The sequence below is a fragment of the Lissotriton vulgaris genome, chromosome 3_1, assembly GCF_964263255.1.
Source record: "Lissotriton vulgaris chromosome 3_1, aLisVul1.2, whole genome shotgun sequence".
Taxonomy (NCBI): Eukaryota; Metazoa; Chordata; class Amphibia; order Caudata; family Salamandridae; genus Lissotriton; species Lissotriton vulgaris.
The window spans coordinates 1,107,834,173-1,107,852,371 of NC_141689.1; the positions used below are offsets into that span (position 1 = coordinate 1,107,834,173).

General features: G+C 45.4%; 1 protein-coding gene across 1 annotated transcript in view; it reads left to right on the forward strand.

Moving 5' to 3' along the window:
• Positions 1-13,256, forward strand: part of UBE2D3 (ubiquitin conjugating enzyme E2 D3) — a 134,978-nt gene extending 121,722 nt beyond the window's left edge. Inside the window, exon 7 of the mRNA XM_086963639.1 lies at positions 9,960-13,256. Coding sequence (XP_086819765.1) covers positions 9,960-10,005 — 46 coding nt within the window. The 3' untranslated portion in view covers positions 10,006-13,256. The remainder of the gene's footprint in view (positions 1-9,959) is intronic.
• Positions 13,257-18,199: the final 4,943 nt, after the last annotated feature.

An 18,199-nucleotide genomic window follows, 5' to 3' on the forward strand; every position in this document is an offset into this window, starting at 1 on the left:
CTGTGGGATTGCCCCAGTATTGGAACTTTCATAGATTCCCATGCTTTGTATCATTCCCCGTCGTCGGAATGGGAGCCTCGGTAAATAGTAAAAAACTATAGTAGTAAGCACAAAGTGAAAAAATAGGCCTAGGCCTCATCTCATTTTGTAGCTTATCCACCTCTTTTTGTAAAAGAGACCAAATTTCTGCAGCAGCCAATCAGAGCAGCCTCACCCCATAGAACCTTCCTGAGAGAAGCTCAGAGCCTCAGATTTTCTACCGCACGTTGTGCAAGGGAGTCTCCATTGAGCTCTGCTCAGTTTTCTTCAGTTTTTTCTTCAACTACTTGGATTTTTTCTCAGCATGTCGGAGAGGAAAGCCCTTTTTAGAGCCTGTGCCACCTGCTCTAAGAAGAGGTTGTTTGTCGAGGACAAACATGAGGATTGTATCTATTGTTTATATCCGGACCATAAACCAACAGGCTGTCCGATTTGCAGATCCTTCTCAGCCAAGACCCAGAGGGACAGGGAAGGACGTCTCCTCACATGGCTTCAGAAGATGAAAGACCGGAAAGACGACATCTCTTCGGACAGTGAGGGCTCCTCGTCTATGGTGTCTTCCAGAAGGTCTCAAAAAAGGGGTAGGTCCCCCCTTTCTGCTTCAGACGAGTCCCGTCACAAGGCCTTACCAGGGACCTCTGACAGGTCCGACAGGCCGGCTGCCCAAAAATCTCCTCACCGAGGTGAAAAGGAGAGGCAGGGTAAGCCTGAGGAACTTCCGGCCTCAAAAAAGGTGAGAAAGGCTTCTACAGTCTCTTCGCCTTCCTCAGAGAAAGATCGTGGGGTCAACAAGCCTTCAACCCCGACTCAAGAGGTCGCTTCAGACAAGAAGCAGAAACCGTCGACGACTAAACTCCCAGGTACGTCGTCTACGAGTGTTAAAAAGGACAGCTCTACCAAGGTTGCCTCGTCGACGGGCTCGTCGACGACGGCTGCGTCGACGCCTACACCGTCGACTGTTTTCAAGGCTCCGGAATCCTGCTCGTCGTCGACGAGGGTGACCACCTCCACGTCGACGACAATGTCTGCAAAGCTGCCGTCGACGGCGGTGTCGTCGACGAGAACGACTTCGACGACGACGATGTCGACGACGCCTGTTGCCATGTTGATGACGACGAGCTCGTCGACGGTCCCGTCGACGATTCCACCATCGTCGACGATGAGCTTCACCTCGTCGACGACGCTATCCTCGTCGACGAAGACACTTTCTATGTCTACACTTCCACTGTCGACACAGACACAGAAGACCTTCCCGTCGACGACGGCCTCGTCGACGACGGCCTCGTCGACGACGACCTCGTCGACGATGGAAATGGCGGGAAAACATGTTTTTTCACGGAAAAGGCATCAGATCACACCAGAGATGACGTCTCCTCGCCAGGTTCAGAAGCTACCACCAACACTACTATTGGAGGATGACTCTGAGGAAGAGACTTTCAGTGAATTTGGGCAGGCCTATAGCCCTTCTGACCTCCAGGTTAAGGTGCAGGAGTTTAGCTCTGAGGAGGAGCAGATGGAACGACAGCACTATGCTCCAGAGCATTATTATGGGGAGGAACGTACTGCTACCAGGCGCGTGCCTCCACAACAACCGAGGCGTCAGTTACCTGAGGGTATGGTGGCAATACCATCCACTTTAGTGACGGATTTACAACTTATGTTGCGGGATTACAAGCAACGTTTCCCGACGCCTCCGGAAACCCAACAAGTGCGCCCCACGACACCTCCGCCTCAGACATTACGTCCTGGGGCAGACCATTCTTTACCCCCAAGAGAGCGTGCCGCTGCGCTGGAAGTGCGCCCTCAAGAGGTAGTACAGGTACCAGATACTGATGATGATGACGCTGCGTCTTCTGATGCAGACCAGCAAGCGGATCCTGATCAAGATCAACAGGCGCCATGGAATACTACTGACCCTATAGATCCGGACAACACCGACCCGGATAATATTACTTCGCCTCCAGCGGACGTTGGAGGGTTTCACAACTTAATGGACAGGGCATCCAAAAGATTTGGTCTCCCAGTGACCACAGTGCAATCGGATTGCTTTTTGTATGACTTTAAAGAACCATTCAGAAAATCAGTGAGGTCCATTCCAATCATTGAGCATGTCTGGTCTGAGGGCTTGAAGGCCATGCATAATCCGGCCACAGTCCTCCCGGTACTTCCGAGACTAGAAAAGAAGTATAAGGCACCGGATGGCAGTCCAGCATGTTTACTTGGCCAACCGAAACCGGATTCGGTCATTTCGCAGGCTGCCCAGAGCAAGTCCAAGAATCCTTCTACGCCGATGACTACGCCGCCGGATAAGGAGGGCAGGCGCCTAGACAATGTGGGCAAGAGGTTTTCAGCTATGGCCAGTCTCCTGGTTAGGGCAGCCAATGCGTTAGCGATTCTGGGACGCTATGATCGACAAATGTGGTGCGATCTTGCCCCATTTGTAGACGAACTGCAGGATTCGTCTAAGGAGGATGTGAAGAAGATTTTGCTCGAAGGGGAGCGGGCCTCTTCGGAGGTCATTGATGTGGCAATGGACATTGCAACCACCGCATTCCGAGCACTAGCCGGCTCGGCGGTTCTGCGACGCCAAGGGTGGCTAAAGGCCACATGGTTCAGGCAGGAGGTGCAGAATAAGATCTTGGATCTACCATATGACGGTGAGATGCTATTTGGCAAGCACGTCGATGAGGCCCTGCAAGGAATCAAAAAGGACACGGATACAGCTAAGTCCTTGGGTACATTGCAGTATCGTAAGGTGCCCTTCAGAGGAGCTAGAGGAAGAGGTTTTTCTTCTTATCGTGGAGGTAATCAAAATCGCTACTCTTCTGGATCTCAGTCCAGCCAGTCGTATAAGCCTCAATACTCTCAAAGGGGTACTTTCTCTCGCCAGCAGCCTAAAGGACGTCAGGGGCAGCAAAGGAGAGACAACACCAGGAAACAATAGCGGCCAGGTGGCTCTTTCCACTGTTCCTGTTCCCTCATTCACATCTGTGGGGGGCAGGATTTCCCATTGCCTACACAACTGGATGATTATTACATCGGATCAGTGGGTCCTCCAGATTGTCAGAGAAGGACACACATTGGAGTTTCAAGACCTTCCTCCAACAAGAGCGCCGGATGCCTTCCCTCCAAAACATCTCAGGCTCCTTCATCTCGAAGCCCACCAGCTTTTCACCAAGGGGGCGGTGGAGCCTGTACCCCTTTCGCAGAAGGGGAAAGGGTTCTATTCCAGGTTCTTCCTGGTTCGGAAGACAAGGAACAAGTGGCGTCCAATTTTAGATCTACGGCAGCTCAACACTTATCTCGTGAAGTTGTCCTTCAGGATGGTCACTCTTCAGGACATCCTTCGTCTGCTCAATCCGGGGGATTGTATGGCGACCCTCGATTTGGAGGACGCCTACTTCCACGTTCCTATCCATCCAGCTCACAGGCAATATCTGCGCTTTACAGTGGGCAAGAGTCACTTTCAATTCAAGGTACTGCCATTTGGTCTCCGGTCCGCCCCACGGATCTTCACAAAGGTTCTAGCTCCGGTGGCAGCTTTTCTCAGAAAACAAGCTATTCAGGTGTTTCCATACCTGGACGATTGGCTGCTGAAAGCTCCATCTGTTCAAGAAGCGTCCAGTGCAGTCCGGACGTGCAGGGATCTGTTCGAGCGACTAGGTCTTCGACTCAACAGGGAGAAATCGGTTTTGTACCCATCCAGGTCAGCAAGGTTCCTAGGAGCCATCCTGAACACGGACAGTTGCTTAGCCCTTCCATCGGAGGAGCGCCAGACCAAACTAATGTGTTCAGCTCGTCTTCTCCAATCTCGAAAGACACTGACAGTTCGCAAGTACAAATCACTTCTCGGATCGATTTCATCTTGCATTCCTTTAGTTCCGCACTGCAGGCTCAGGATGCGTCCACTACAAGAGCAACTGGACAGACAGTGGCGGCAGGTCACAGGATCCTTCGACGACAAGGTTGTCATTACCAAGGAAATGAGAAACGCAGGCGGCTGGTGGCTGGAAAAAGACAATCTTTCCAAGGGCTTATCGTTCCTCATTCCTCCATCTCCCCTGATTGTAACAACGGACGCTTCCATGGAAGGATGGGGAGCGGTCCTCCAGGAGCTGAAGGTCAGCGGTCACTGGAGTCCAGTGCAACGCAAGTTCCATATCAACCTCCTGGAACTTCTCGCGATCCGCTTGGCTCTTCAAGCTTTTCTTCCGAGGATTCAAAACAGAGCAGTGCTGGTTCGTACGGACAACACTACAGCCATGCACTACATAAACAAACAGGGTGGCACAAGATCCTCCACCCTCTCCAAGGAAGCCCAAACGATATGGAATTGGTTAATACAGAACAACGTCTCCCTCTCAGCGGAACATCTAGCGGGGACACTCAATGTCAAGGCGGACGCTTTGAGTCGTCAGAGGACAGTCTCTCACGAGTGGGAACTGGATCAGACCGTTCTGGAGGAACTCTTTGCTCGATGGGGGACACCATCAATCGACCTGTTTGCGACTCCTCAGAACGCCAAATGCCTGTCCTTCGCAAGCAGGGTTCACCATCGGGAATCCTTGGGGAATGCGCTTTTGATTGCCTGGTCAGGCGCCTTTGTTTACGCCTTTCCTCCCATTCCACTGATTCCGAAGTTGGTCAGCAAACTCAAGGTGGAACCGTGCAGGATGATTTTGATCGCTCCAGCATGGCCCAGACAAGTTTGGTACTCGGAGCTTCTTCTCCTCTCCCAGGACCAGCCAGTTCTCCTGCAGCCTGTTCCAACTTTGCTAACAATGTCTCACGGTCAGGTTCTACATCCGGACTTGAAGTCCCTGCGATTGACAGCGTGGCTCCTGAGTTCAGAGAGTTCCAGGGTTTAGATCTCTCAAGTGAGTGTAGAGACATTCTAGCTCAGGCTCGAGCCCCTAGTACCAACAAGACCTATCGAGCCAAATGGAAGAGATTCTGTGTTTGGTGCCAGAAGGAAGGTTTACACCCGTATACTTCTTCTCCACACAAGCTCTTGCCTTACATTCTTTCACTGGCGAAATCGGGATTGGCTCCATCGTCGATAAAGGTCCATCTGGCAGCCATATCTAGATTCAGACGTTCATCTTCAGGGCCTTCCCTATGGTCGGCCAGGATTGTCAAGCAATTCCTGAAAGGTTTATTCAGGGTTTTTCCTCCAGTCCGGCCACCTCCTCCGACCTGGCACTTGAATCTGGTTTTGTCATCCCTCATGAAAGCCCCTTTTGAACCTGTGCATAAGTCTGACCTTAAGTTTCTTTCCTGGAAAGTGGCTCTTCTCTTGGCCCTGACATCAGCTCGCAGAGTAAGCGAGATCCAGGCTTTCACGATTGAGGAACCATTCCTCCAGTTTAAAAATAATGTGCTGATTCTACGGACGAATCCTAAATTTATCCCGAAAGTTCCTTCGGAATTCCACCTAAATGAACCCGTGGTCTTGAAACCATTTTTTCCAAAACCTTCTTCACCTGCGGAAAGAACTCTGCACTCTCTGGACATTCACAGATGCCTGAAATTCTACCTGGAGCGAACGAAGCAGTTCAGGAAATCTTCACAGCTCTTTGTTTCCTTCAGTGCTCCACGCAAGGGTTGTGCAGTTTCTAAGGCTTGTATTTCCCGTTGGATTTCCAGTGCTATACAATTTTGTCACCAGGCGGCTGGGAAACCTCTGCAGCGAGCAGTTCGTGCTCACTCTACCAGATCCATGGCTTCCTCTGCGGCGTTATTCGCAGGAGTCCCTATCAAGGACATTTGCAGGGCGGCAACGTGGAGCAGTGTCCACACCTTCACCCGCCACTATTGCCTGGATTCTTCTGTGAAGGAGGATGCAGCAGTGGGCCAAGCAGTCCTGAGGAATCTTTTCCAATAAGTCGGTGAGCTTTCCTTTCTATCCCGCCTTCCTTTGCATATTTTGTATACTGCATTGTTGTCATATTTCATGATCCTATGTGTTCTGCTGTTTTTTACAGATATGTGTCACATTTTCAGGTTCAGGTATGACAAAATATGTTTTCTTTACTGCTAGTTACTCTGATACAAAGCATGGGAATCTATGAAAGTTCCAATACTGGGGCAAGAAAACAAGTTACTTACCTGTAACTTTGGTTCCCCAGTATTGGTAACTTTCATAGATTCCCATGCGCCCACCCACCTCCCCTGGGAAAGCTCACTCTTCTGATCTTGGTGGATAGCTGTATACAACGGCTACGAAAATCTGAGGCTCTGAGCTTCTCTCAGGAAGGTTCTATGGGGTGAGGCTGCTCTGATTGGCTGCTGCAGAAATTTGGTCTCTTTTACAAAAAGAGGTGGATAAGCTACAAAATGAGATGAGGCCTAGGCCTATTTTTTCACTTTGTGCTTACTACTATAGTTTTTTACTATTTACCGAGGCTCCCATTCCGACGACGGGGAATGATACAAAGCATGGGAATCTATGAAAGTTACCAATACTGGGGAACCAAAGTTACAGGTAAGTAACTTGTTTTCTTCTGTGTGTGTGTGTGTCTGTGGGACTCTGTGTGTGTGTGTCTGTGGGACTCTGTGTGTGTGTGTCTGTGGGACTCTGTGTGTGTGTGTGTCTGTGGGACTCTGTGTGTGTGTGTGTCTGTGGGACTCTGTGTGTGTGTGTCTGTGGGACTCTGTGTGTGTGTGTCTGTGGGACTCTGTGTGTGTGTGTCTGTGGGACTCTGTGTGTGTGTCTGTGGGACTCTGTGTGTGTGTGTGTGTCTGTGGGACTCTGTGTGTGTGTGTGTCTGTGGGACTCTGTGTGTGTGTGTGTGTCTGTGGGACTCTGTGTGTGTGTGGGACTCTGTGTGTGTGTGTGTGTGTGTGTGTGTCTGTGGGACTCTGTGTGTGTGTGTGTCTGTGGGACTCTGTGTGTGTGTGTCTGTGGGACTCTGTGTGTGTGTGTGTGTGGGACTCTGTGTGTGTGTGTGTGTGTGTGTGTGTGTGTGGGACTCTGTGTGTGTGTGTGGGACTCTGTGTGTGTGTGTGTGTGTGTGTGTCTGTGTGTGTGTGTGTGTGTCTGTGGGACTCTGTGTGTGTGTCTGTGGGACTCTGTGTGTGTGTCTGTGGGACTCTGTGTGTGTGTCTGTGGGACTCTGTGTGTGTGTCTGTGGGACTCTGTGTGTGTGTGTGTCTGTGGGACTCTGTGTGTGTGTCTGTGGGACTCTGTGTGTGTGTGTCTGTGGGACTCTGTGTGTGTGTGTGTGTGTCTGTGGGACTCTGTGTGTGTGTGTGTCTGTGGGACTGTGTGTGTGTGTGTGTGTGTCTGTGGGACTCTGTGTGTGTGTGTGTGTGTGTGTGTGTGTGTGTGTGTCTGTGGGACTCTGTGTGTGTGTCTGTGGGACTCTGTGTGTGTGTGTCTGTGGGACTCTGTGTGTGTCTGTGGGACTCTGTGTGTGTCTGTGGGACTCTGTGTGTGTGTGTCTGTGGGACTCTGTGTGTGTGTGTGTGTGTGTGTGTGTGTGTGTGTCTGTGGGACTCTGTGTGTCTGTGTGTGTGTGTGTGTCTGTGGGACTCTGTGTGTGTGTGTGTGTGTGTGTGTCTGTGGGACTCTGTGTGTGTGTGTGTGTGTCTGTGGGACTCTGTGTGTGTGTGTGTGTGTGTGTGTGTGTCTGTGGGACTCTGTGTGTGTGTGTGTGTCTGTGGGACTCTGTGTGTGTGTGTGTGTCTGTGGGACTCTGTGTGTGTGTGTGTGTGTGTGTGTGTGTGTGTGTGTGTGTGTGTGACTCTGTGTGTGTGTGTCTGTGACTCTGTGTGTGTCTGTGGGACTCTGTGTGTGTCTGTGGGACTCGGTGTGTGTGTCTGTGGGACTCGGTGTGTGTGTGTGTGTCTGTGGGACTCGGTGTGTGTGTGTGTCTGTGGGACTCGGTGTGTGTCTGTGGGACTCGGTGTGTGTGTGTGTCTGTGGGACTCGGTGTGTGTCTGTGGGACTCGGTGTGTGTCTGTGGGACTCGGTGTGTGTCTGTGGGACTCGGTGTGTGTCTGTGGGACTCGGTGTGTGTGTGTGTGTCTGTGGGACTCGGTGTGTGTGTCTGTGGGACTCGGTGTGTGTGTGTGTCTGTGGGACTCGGTGTGTGTGTGTGTCTGTGGGACTCGGTGTGTGTCTGTGGGACTCGGTGTGTGTCTGTGGGACTCGGTGTGTGTCTGTGGGACTCGGTGTGTGTCTGTGGGACTCGGTGTGTGTGTGTGTGTCTGTGGGACTCTGTGTGTGTGTGTGTGTCTGTGGGACTCTGTGTGTGTGTCTGTGGGACTCTGTGTGTGTGTCTGTGGGACTCTGTGTGTGTGGGGGGCTGTGTGTGTGTGTGGGGGGCTGTGTGTGTGTGTGGGGGGCTCTGTGTGTGTGGGGGGGGCTCTGTGTGTGTGGGGGGGGCTCTGTGTGTGTGGGGGGGGCTCTGTGTGTGTGGGGGGGGCTCTGTGTGTGTGGGGGGGGCTCTGTGTGTGTGGGGGGGGCTCTGTGTGTGTGGGGGGGGCTCTGTGTGTGGGGGGGGCTCTGTGTGTGGGGGGGGCTCTGTGTGTGTGTGGGGGGGGCTGTGTGTGTGGGGGGCTCTGTGTGTGTGTGGGGGCTCTCTGTGTGTGTGGGGGGGGCTCTCTGTGTGTGTGGGGGGGGCTCTGTGTGTGTGTGGGGGGGCTCTGTGTGTGTGTGGGGGGGCTCTGTGTGTGTGTGTGTGGGGGGGGGCTCTGTGTGTGTGTGTGGGGGGGGCTCTCTGTGTGTGTGTGTGGGGGGGGGGCTCTCTGTGTGTGTGTGGGGGGGCTCTGTGTGTGGGTGGGGGGGCTCTGTGTGTGTGTGTGGGGGGGGGGGCTCTGTGTGGGTGTGTGTGTGTGTGTGTGTGTGTGGCATTTGTGAGAGATTAAGCTATTGGCATTGTAAATGACAATGCCATTTATTTATCGGTCTTCAAAACCAACACATAAATAAAAAAAATTGTCATCTACAATGCCAATAGCTCTAACTTTTGCTAAGGCGAGACCAATGCATTGTAAATGCTTGTTTCTTTCGTATCCACGTTCTGATCTCTTGGAGTTAGGTAAATTAAACTGAACTCTTGCCCTAGATGTGGGGTGTACCTTTATGGAGACTTGGGTACAAAATTATAGGATGTATATGGCAGATGTCACTCTACCTAGTAGCAAACCCCCCAATCGTGCCCGGCCATACTGTCCTCCGGTGGGATGCTATAAGATACAAGATACTTGCCGAAATATGAAGTCTCCATCGGAAAAAACACTACTCAAGGGATGGAACTTGTCTTTTATAGTGAGGTGGGCGATCTATTTTGTAGGAGAGGTTGATTATGAACTAAAGTTGTTGGCTAAGAAGATGCTTTGATATTGTTGACTTGAGAAGGTTTATTAAATGTGAAGATTGTGTTGGTTTAGAAGATCTTGTTTCATCAATGGGTTATTGTGGGTAGGTTGAACTGTGAAATCCCTTTTAAGAACGACTAGCATTGAATATTTTTTAATATTTGCAAATTAGCTCTTGCCAGGGGATTGTTAGTGTGGTAGTCAACTTTTTTTAATGGAAGCTTATTTCCATACTCCAGCCAGACTCGTACAGATACAGAAAGAATGAAACCTTTTCAGTGTGAAAACTTACCAATGACTTGTTAGTAGTAACTTGGTAAAATGAATAGGAGGTGTTGGATTTTTGCATCGGAGTGCTAGTAAGGAATTAACTAATTGACTGGAGAACGAGTTTCTACAAGGACCTGTTCCTATTCATATTTTGTTTGTAAACCAATCAGAAGTCTGATGTGGCATTGATGGAAAATGCGTGGACAAACACTATATTGTAACTCGAAAGTGTAAGTTAATGGAGAATTTTAATGTTTGTATTTATAACTTGTTTTTTTCAGGTTGCTCAGGTTTGCACTCTGACTGTTTTTCCTTTTTATTTGTAGGTATAATAGAATAGCTCGTGAATGGACTCAGAAATATGCCATGTGATGCTCACCAAGCAGAATAACCTACATCATAGCTGGAATAAACTATAAATGACTGTTCATTTTGATTTATATTTTTTCCCTGCCACACTGGCTCTCAACTGACCTCAGTATGTTTTTTGTTCTGGTTTCATCTGAAGACCATTGATCATCTTTGGATAATGCTGCTTTTAGAAAGTGTAAAATAACACAACTTCAGTTGCCAATTACTCGGCAGTTATTTCAGAATGGAGCATTATTCATATCCATTGTCTTCACTTACTTGGGTGACCGCTAAAACCATCGCATTTTACCCAATACTGAAGAGGTCTCCTTCAGTGAAGATGGATGCTTAGTTTCACATGAACGGACGCTACACTGCACCAGCAGAATTTATCTTATTTGAACATTGCAATGTTGGATATTTAAAGGCTACATCAAAAACTTGACGCTCATAACGGATTTTACGGCTCAAGAACGGGCACATACAATTTGCATCAGTGGAACAGAAAATGAGAACATCATGCATGCCTAGCAAATAATAGTACACGTTTTTGTTACTCTGAACAGAATTCGAGAGTCCCTTTGGTCATTCCTATTTTGGAGCACCACTAAAAGAGTAGCTTATGTTGTCTCTTCCCCACTGTACCCTTAAGCCCCATCATGGTCCACTTTGGTGGAATCTTGGAGGTATTAGTTCTCTCTCCAGAGCCCGTTACTCGCACACTGAATGAATGAGCAATTCAAGTGTCAAATGGATGAGTATTTAACTAATAGCTCTTTTTATTGTATATTTTTCTTTAATAAAGTTGCATAAACCAATGTGTTAGCTGCCTGAATTAATCAATGTTGAATGCACAATATTTTGTAACTACATAAAAGCTTTTTGTCTGTTTTTACTGCTAGAATTTTCTTAATGTCTTGACTTAAAATAATGCTGTCAAGCTCAAGATTGGATACTTTGTTGAAATCATTTTTCGTACATTATCTCACATTTAAGATGTATAAATGGATATAAAGACTAATAGATATATCTTCAAAATGTGACTTGGAAGTAGTAACTTGCCAACCTGCTTTTGTTTGGATAGTTGGTAGGTTTTCAGATGCACAGACTGCTCGTTGTGTGGTGGAGGGGTTTATTGGGACCGAAATACTAATCCAGTCCTTTAGTGTGTGTGAAAGTTGTGAAGAGGTTGTGTTTGAAGTGGTTAATCAGCGTGTGGGCATTTTCGTCTGTTATTTACATTTGAAGCATTACAAATAGTCAGCACTTAATCTCTTTTTGGGGTGACTAAATGTGAATAGACTTGCTGGTAAATTTTTGTTTTACAATAAAACGGTGCCATTTAGTTTTCAAACTACTGCAGAAGTGGTTGCCAGATGTTTTCATTCCCGTTTATTGCTGTCTTTTGTAACGTTTAATTTTAGCTCTGTATTATCAGTTTGATTATTTTGTAACTTGTTTAACTCACCCTCTTGCACTTTTATTAACTATGTGCATTGTGATGTACTTTGCCAGCTGACTGAAGTCTGAAATCTAGTTCCATAATAAATGCTAAATCTCACTATTTGGAGAATCTGTATTTAGCGCACATTTGACTGCCGATATGAGCCATGTTATATGAATTATTTGCCCTCTTGAAGTTTATTTTGCTAGAGGTATTGTCTAAACATGTACATCTGTATTCAACCGAACCAATAAGTACGTTTCTCTATCGATCATTACCTTTACTTCTCCACACTTAAATATTATTGCACTGTTTATTTTCTATATGTTCTATAGCATTACCACATTGCTTGGTTTGAGCAAGGGAAATTTGATGGTTTGGTGGATGGGTGGTTATTAGAGCAGTAATCCTGGTTGTAGCATAATCAACCTATTTAATGTTCCCATGCAAAATATTGCAAAGAAGTACACCAGACGTGTGTCTGGGTATTTAGATAATATTTTCCCACTCTTCATTTCTTTCTATTTATTCCGACACCCACTATTCAGAGACACATTCTATCCTGGCTTTACTTAACTTTCTTCCTTGCTTCCTTTTGAGTCGAATAATGGCCTGCAGAATAGACTCCCGATTCTAAAAATGTGATATTGTTTCCCCAGATCCCCTGACGAAGGGCTACCGTTTCAGCCCGAAATGCATTGGGATTTTTAACACTAACTGAAATCGAAGAAATATTTACCTTACGCTGGGATTTTGTGAATTTGAACATTTCCCATGGATGAACTTTTTGCTTTCTTATAAAGAAATTCTGTTGCTACATGCAAGAACTACATGTTTATTTCACCACTGGTCGAACATTGTGTTTAACCTTATGTACATTGTTTAACTTAAAGGAGTGTAAATCAAGAAACGTTCATAATAATCTGTTGAGTGATTAGTGCAGTGCATTAGGCTACCCAGACACACGTCTGGTGTACTTCTTTGCAATTTATGAGTATAGGCTTGCAGGGCCTTTTTCTTTTGCACGCAATTAAACATTTTGTAGAAAGAATAGATTCAGTGTCTAACTGTTCATATCGAGTGCATTCAGGTTGCTTCCAATTTTGATTTTAATATTACCCATGCAAAACATGACATCCTACTATATGCACTTACTGACTGCGAACTTGTTAATATTCACATGGTAATATAAGCAATGTGTATACTTGTAGTACATTTTGTTCTACACTAGGTCTCACTGAAAAATCTTGCTGCAATACTCAATTTGAAACTGAATACATTTGTAGACAGTTAATTTGTGTCACATTTTGGCTTCTATATAGACTTTTTTTTGTAATACTTTATATATTATGTGTGTGCTAATTATCCTATTCTCTACATTGCTTTATTCATTATTCGTAAAATTATTTTCCTGCTCCGTTCCTGCTAAAAAAAAGTTGTGAACAAGGTCACCCCACACAAGCATACATTTTTTTCTTAGAACTGCAAAACTGGAGAAATGTGGCTTGTAAGATTTTGAACTGTTTAAAATCTCCCAATGTATTTAATCTACCTTACCTCTTCCGTTAAATGTTTTCTGGACTATTTGCCAGTTTCCTTTTTTAAGCTTGCATATCTGTACTTGTGGGGACAATGGTAAGGTGTGAAAACTGGTCATTTTCTTATCGCTTCACTATTTTAAAGCGCCTGTCATATCCCTAAAACAACAAAAAGGAAAATGCGTAAACTGTTAACCTCGTCCATGATCTTTGTGCATTGTGGGGTTATTCAGAAACCTACTGTTTAAGCATACACTCTTTCCGTCTCTGCAATAAAGTTGATAAGTATACTTTTTTCTGTCTAGTTTGTTTTGGGAATTTTTTCATTTGAATAACCAGTTTGTGGATTTAAATCCCTGGTGATATTCATACCAGTATTAAGATAACAGTTGGTGTCTTATCAAATAGCTAGTATTCTAATTGAGATTGTAAGGCGGCTGAAGACTATCATTGACATTATATTTTTTTGTCTCAGGGTAGTATCAGTTTTAGTGGTTTTACTGCAAATAAGGGGGCCTTTTTGTCCTGCAAGAACCTGTCTTTCACAATTATGACTAGTAGTAGTTGTGTTATTGCCCCCTCCTTTCGGTCACACCTCTGTGTCCTACTGGTTTGGTATACCCGCCTTGCAACGTTTTTCTGGGTGGCTCATGCTTCTTGCTTGCACGTTAGAATTTCTTTAAAAAATGAATACACGTCTTTGACCTACATAATGAGCATCGTCCGACCTGTTCCATGATGGGCATTTGCGGAGGAGAGTAGGGCATGTGTGGCTGCACTTTAGAGTTGGGCAAGCTAGTACTCTTTGGTGCTTTCCTTTTTGTATGTTTCTTTATGAAGTAAAAGGTTACCTTCAGCCCTCACCAAACCAGTGTGTTGAATACTGTAGCATCTATACCCCCCTCCCCCACATGAACTGTTGGATAATGTTTAATTAGTAAACCCTGAGCAAATCTGCAATTGTTGAAAATGTTCCCTTCTGTTTTTGTACGGTTGAAGTTCATGAGTCATCCTGCTCAAAATGTTACAAAAATCGAATTCTGAAATCTGATTGTCCGTATTAACAGATTAATTGGTGTAATTATTTTGTGTAACTCAAATTATTGGACCTTTCTGAGAACTTAAACTTGGAGGAAGTACGTTATTTGGTCTGCGTTAATCCTGATGTTGACAGGCAATTAAGATTACCGCATAACAAACCACCGCCTACTAAGATGCAGACAATGTTAGCGTTAAGCAATATTTATACATCAAGTCTTTGTGGTATTGAGAATTGTGCAGTCCATTTTGTTGGATTGTAAGTTATTTGTTGCAACCAGGGTCCTACTCCTTTTTGGCTTCATAGTGGAAAAGTAAACAGGCTGACCTTATTCAGTATACATGAATGAATCTTAGTTCTGTAGAGATTAGTGTGGGGAATTGTATGAGAAGTGAAATCCTTCAGATTTACTTTATTATTCATTTTGTTAGACTCAAACTTCAAACTCAGGGGCGTCGTCACCAGTTGATATGGTCGAAAGTTTTGTTCATATTCAGTTCCAGTTAACTATTTCTTATTCATTGAAGAACACTAATGAATATTAGCATCCATTAGAAAGGTTTGTTGATTGCCAATGTCTCTATTTAACAGAATCCAACAGATTCTTGGGTGTGCAGAAAGATGGGGATCAAAGCATTATTGCCTGCACCAGTCCTAACATCCCAGAAAGTGTTATTCAATTAAAAAAAGGTGCAAAAGGGCTTAGGACACTATCCCCTATGACTCAAATAGAGAAACAAGAAAACCAGTCCCTTGATCACTCTGGAACAATATAAACAATATCGCCAAGTACTCTTCAAGAAGGCTCCAGTTTAAGCATTTAAAACTCATTGAGCCATATCCATATTATAGATGGTCTGCATTAAACAGTTTTCCCAATGAAAGAAGTCAATCAAGTCTTATGATGTTGAGAATTATTCTTTATTCATGTTCTTTGAAATTGAAACAGCCAATGCGCTTCGTCCTCTATCTGACTTCTTCAGGGTTAAATTCTTAGGTATGGTCATCTATTTAGTCAAATCCTCCTGGATGAACAGCTTCACTTCTGTGCATCTAATGAGCCAATAAAGGAAAAAATCCTGAGTAAATGTAATGTTTTCTTGGTTTCGTGTAAATGTCATTGTTCAGTAAGCTCCCACTACATACTCCCCTTTCCTCGTTTGTTACATGTCCTTTGTTTCCTCTCTTTTGTTTCACGATGTTCATGTGTTTGAGTTCAACAGTCAAAATATTATCCCCAACCTCAAGGCTTTAACCTGTTTCTATTAGACTTCGGCTTGCAGATTTCCATATAATCCTAATGGAGTCACTTATGATGGTATTGTGATTCATTTGCCTCAGCTGTGTTTACCAGTACACAACTCCCACCTGAAGAATAAAGTAGTTGAGCACCCAGACATACTTTTTTAGAGCACTTGGGTGCATCTCCAACATAGGTGCAAGGTTTGGCTGTGATGACTTCGAATGGATTACATTAATCAAATAGCGATAGTGCACTATGAGAAGGGATTAATTAATTGGTGACTTCAGTACCAACATGCACCCACATACTCTGTGGTGATGGGCATCTTGTTTTATTCTCCTTTCCAAAATGTGCTGTATGACAAGACTCTAGGCCTCTTGAGGTGGCTGTGGGTTCTGCTAATGCCTACACTGAAGACTTAAATCGGCAAAGTACAGGGATGCAACTAGACTAGAGTGGTAGTTTTGTCCAAAAGGAGATGGACCTTTGTATTCCCACTAAGACCGTACCCATATTATTTGAGCTGCTTATTAGTAGTGTATGCAACCTGAATCCCCAGGTATCGGAACATAGCAGGTTTCCATTGCATCCTGAGGTGTGGGATTAACTGCCTTCGGAGATGTACCAGTCCTTCACCTAAAGTAATTTAGATTTTGCCCAATTAGTCCATAATATAGAGATGTCTCCAAATCGGTCTTTAGATTGTTGTCTTTCCTTTCTTAATTCGGAATCGTGCTGATAAGTTTTGTTTTTTTAATCTGACTTTAGTCACATTGCTCCCCAAAACTGCAGTTGAATACTTGATAAAATGTGATAAAGTTGACACAGTAGCATGATCACAAAGTGTTGAGTCCAGCAGTCTTGGCTAATTAGGCACTCTATCATGGCTTTGGGAATGTTATCGTCACCTACAGATCTTATTTAGTAGAAACAAACGATCATTACAACAACAAACTTTTGGTGATACTTGTAGAATCAATTTAAATAATTGAGTGTGGGTTGGTGGGAAATTTCCATTACAATCAGCATGTTAGTAGCCTGGAACAATCACTAGTGGGCACATAGTCAAGGGCTGTTGGATCAATATAATCGGGGTTCTCCAAACTACCTAAGATTTCACCTCACAAGTGGTCTATTGGTTTAAAGCGGACAGTCCTCTTGTCCTCTGCGGAGAGGCAAAGTTTCAGTTAGCCCACCTACTCATGTCAGAGTGGCACCTAGGATTTGAAGGTGAGAATCCAGAACTCCATCGGATAGCAAGAACGCACCTGGCTGGCTCTGCAGCCAAATTCAGAAACTCATTGCCAGTAGGATTGTTCATCAATATGTTCATTAAGCCCAGCATATAGTCCTCTGGTGTACGCAGGCCCTCCCTATCCACCTGCTTACCCATTAACTCTCTAATCCTCCTCCATTATAACTGAATATCGGGGGAAGATGCAAAGTCTGCCTCTAGAGTGGCCCCAGTGTATATTATTACCATTGAGATTTAGCCTCTGAATGGACGTAAATCATTTGGTGGTAGTTAAACTATGTGGACCCTTTGTTCCTGGAGACTCTTAACACTATGAAAGGCACTATCCCACTCTTTTGGCAGACAGTCCTCTACTTGGTTTCAATGTGTATCCAAGGCACACCACATTACAAGTTTGCAGTCATTTCCAGCCATAGATACCGATTGGTAAACGTGTTACAGACTCTGTGGCCTTGGGTCCCAGAGGCATCTGAAATTGTGGGATAGTGTTTTGAAAGTCAGGAACGGAGTGGGTGATAAACCATATTTCATCCACTAGTTCAGTAAGGGTGAGAAGTCGTCCTTGCTGTGTACTGAACGTCAGCAACTTGGACTAATTAAGAGTAGCAATAGTATGGGCTCCAAAGTATTTGTGTATAACTCAGAGTTGGGCTGGCCCAAGCTACCCTCAGTCAGTGGGACTTGCGGTGTTTTGAGGGTTGGATTGTGCAGTTCCCCAGCCCTTTCAAAATCCTGGATAGTTGCTTCCAAGTTGCTGAACCAGTGGGCCAGGATCCATGTAGGTAATTTACTTAAAAATTATTTGTAGGGACACCATCCTAATCAGCGATTCTGTTCATTTTTAGGTCGAGCGACCTATCTCAATGCCCATGGGCATTGAGCGGGAGCTCGATATATAGCGTCTTAAACAGACTTTACCTAACTGGGCGATTTGGTGCTGTGCCCGTGGCTTTTAGGTCAATGCGCAAGCGCATTGACCTAAAATGCGCGTGCACATCACCAAATCGCCGTCTGTTCCCTCAGCCGCACTCCTCCCACACCTTTGAAGTGAAGCTTAGCTTCACTTCAAAGGCCCCTGCTGCTTTCACACCCTCTCCCCGCTCCGCCCCCTCCCCTGCCCGCCGTGTCGCATTTCTCCCCGCCCCTCCTTCTCTACCTTCAATCCGTCTTGAAAAGAAGATTAACAAGGAGTTAATTTACTTTGGGTCAAGCCTTTAGTGGATTGTCAACAGGACCGATGCCCATTGGAAATAAGGTTGCGATTATTATGATGTTCGAACTCTTGGAAAAGTAAGTCTTACTCTCTTAAACTTCGTTTTTCAGAAACCTGTCCCGTCAGTTCCTGCATCTCATGTAAATAGTCAGACCGGAAGAGATGTCAGAATGACTGATCATTTTATACAAAGATTTCAGACAAGGCCACAACGACGTTTTCCTTTTTTGAACTTCTATAGCTTACAGCAGGATTTGAGTGTTGCTCGTTCCACGTACAAAACTATATTAGAGGCCAATAGGGCTTTCTGCTTCTATTCTGAAAATTCCTACCTCACGTGTGAAATATCTGTCTAGCGCTAGATTTCACATGCGTGGGCTAGTTTCTGATCCGTGTTTCTGAAAGGTTTCTGTAGTTTTTCACCTACTTTGTGCAATATACTTTCTAGGTAGTGTGGTTTAACAGCTTTGAGGCTGTAGGCAG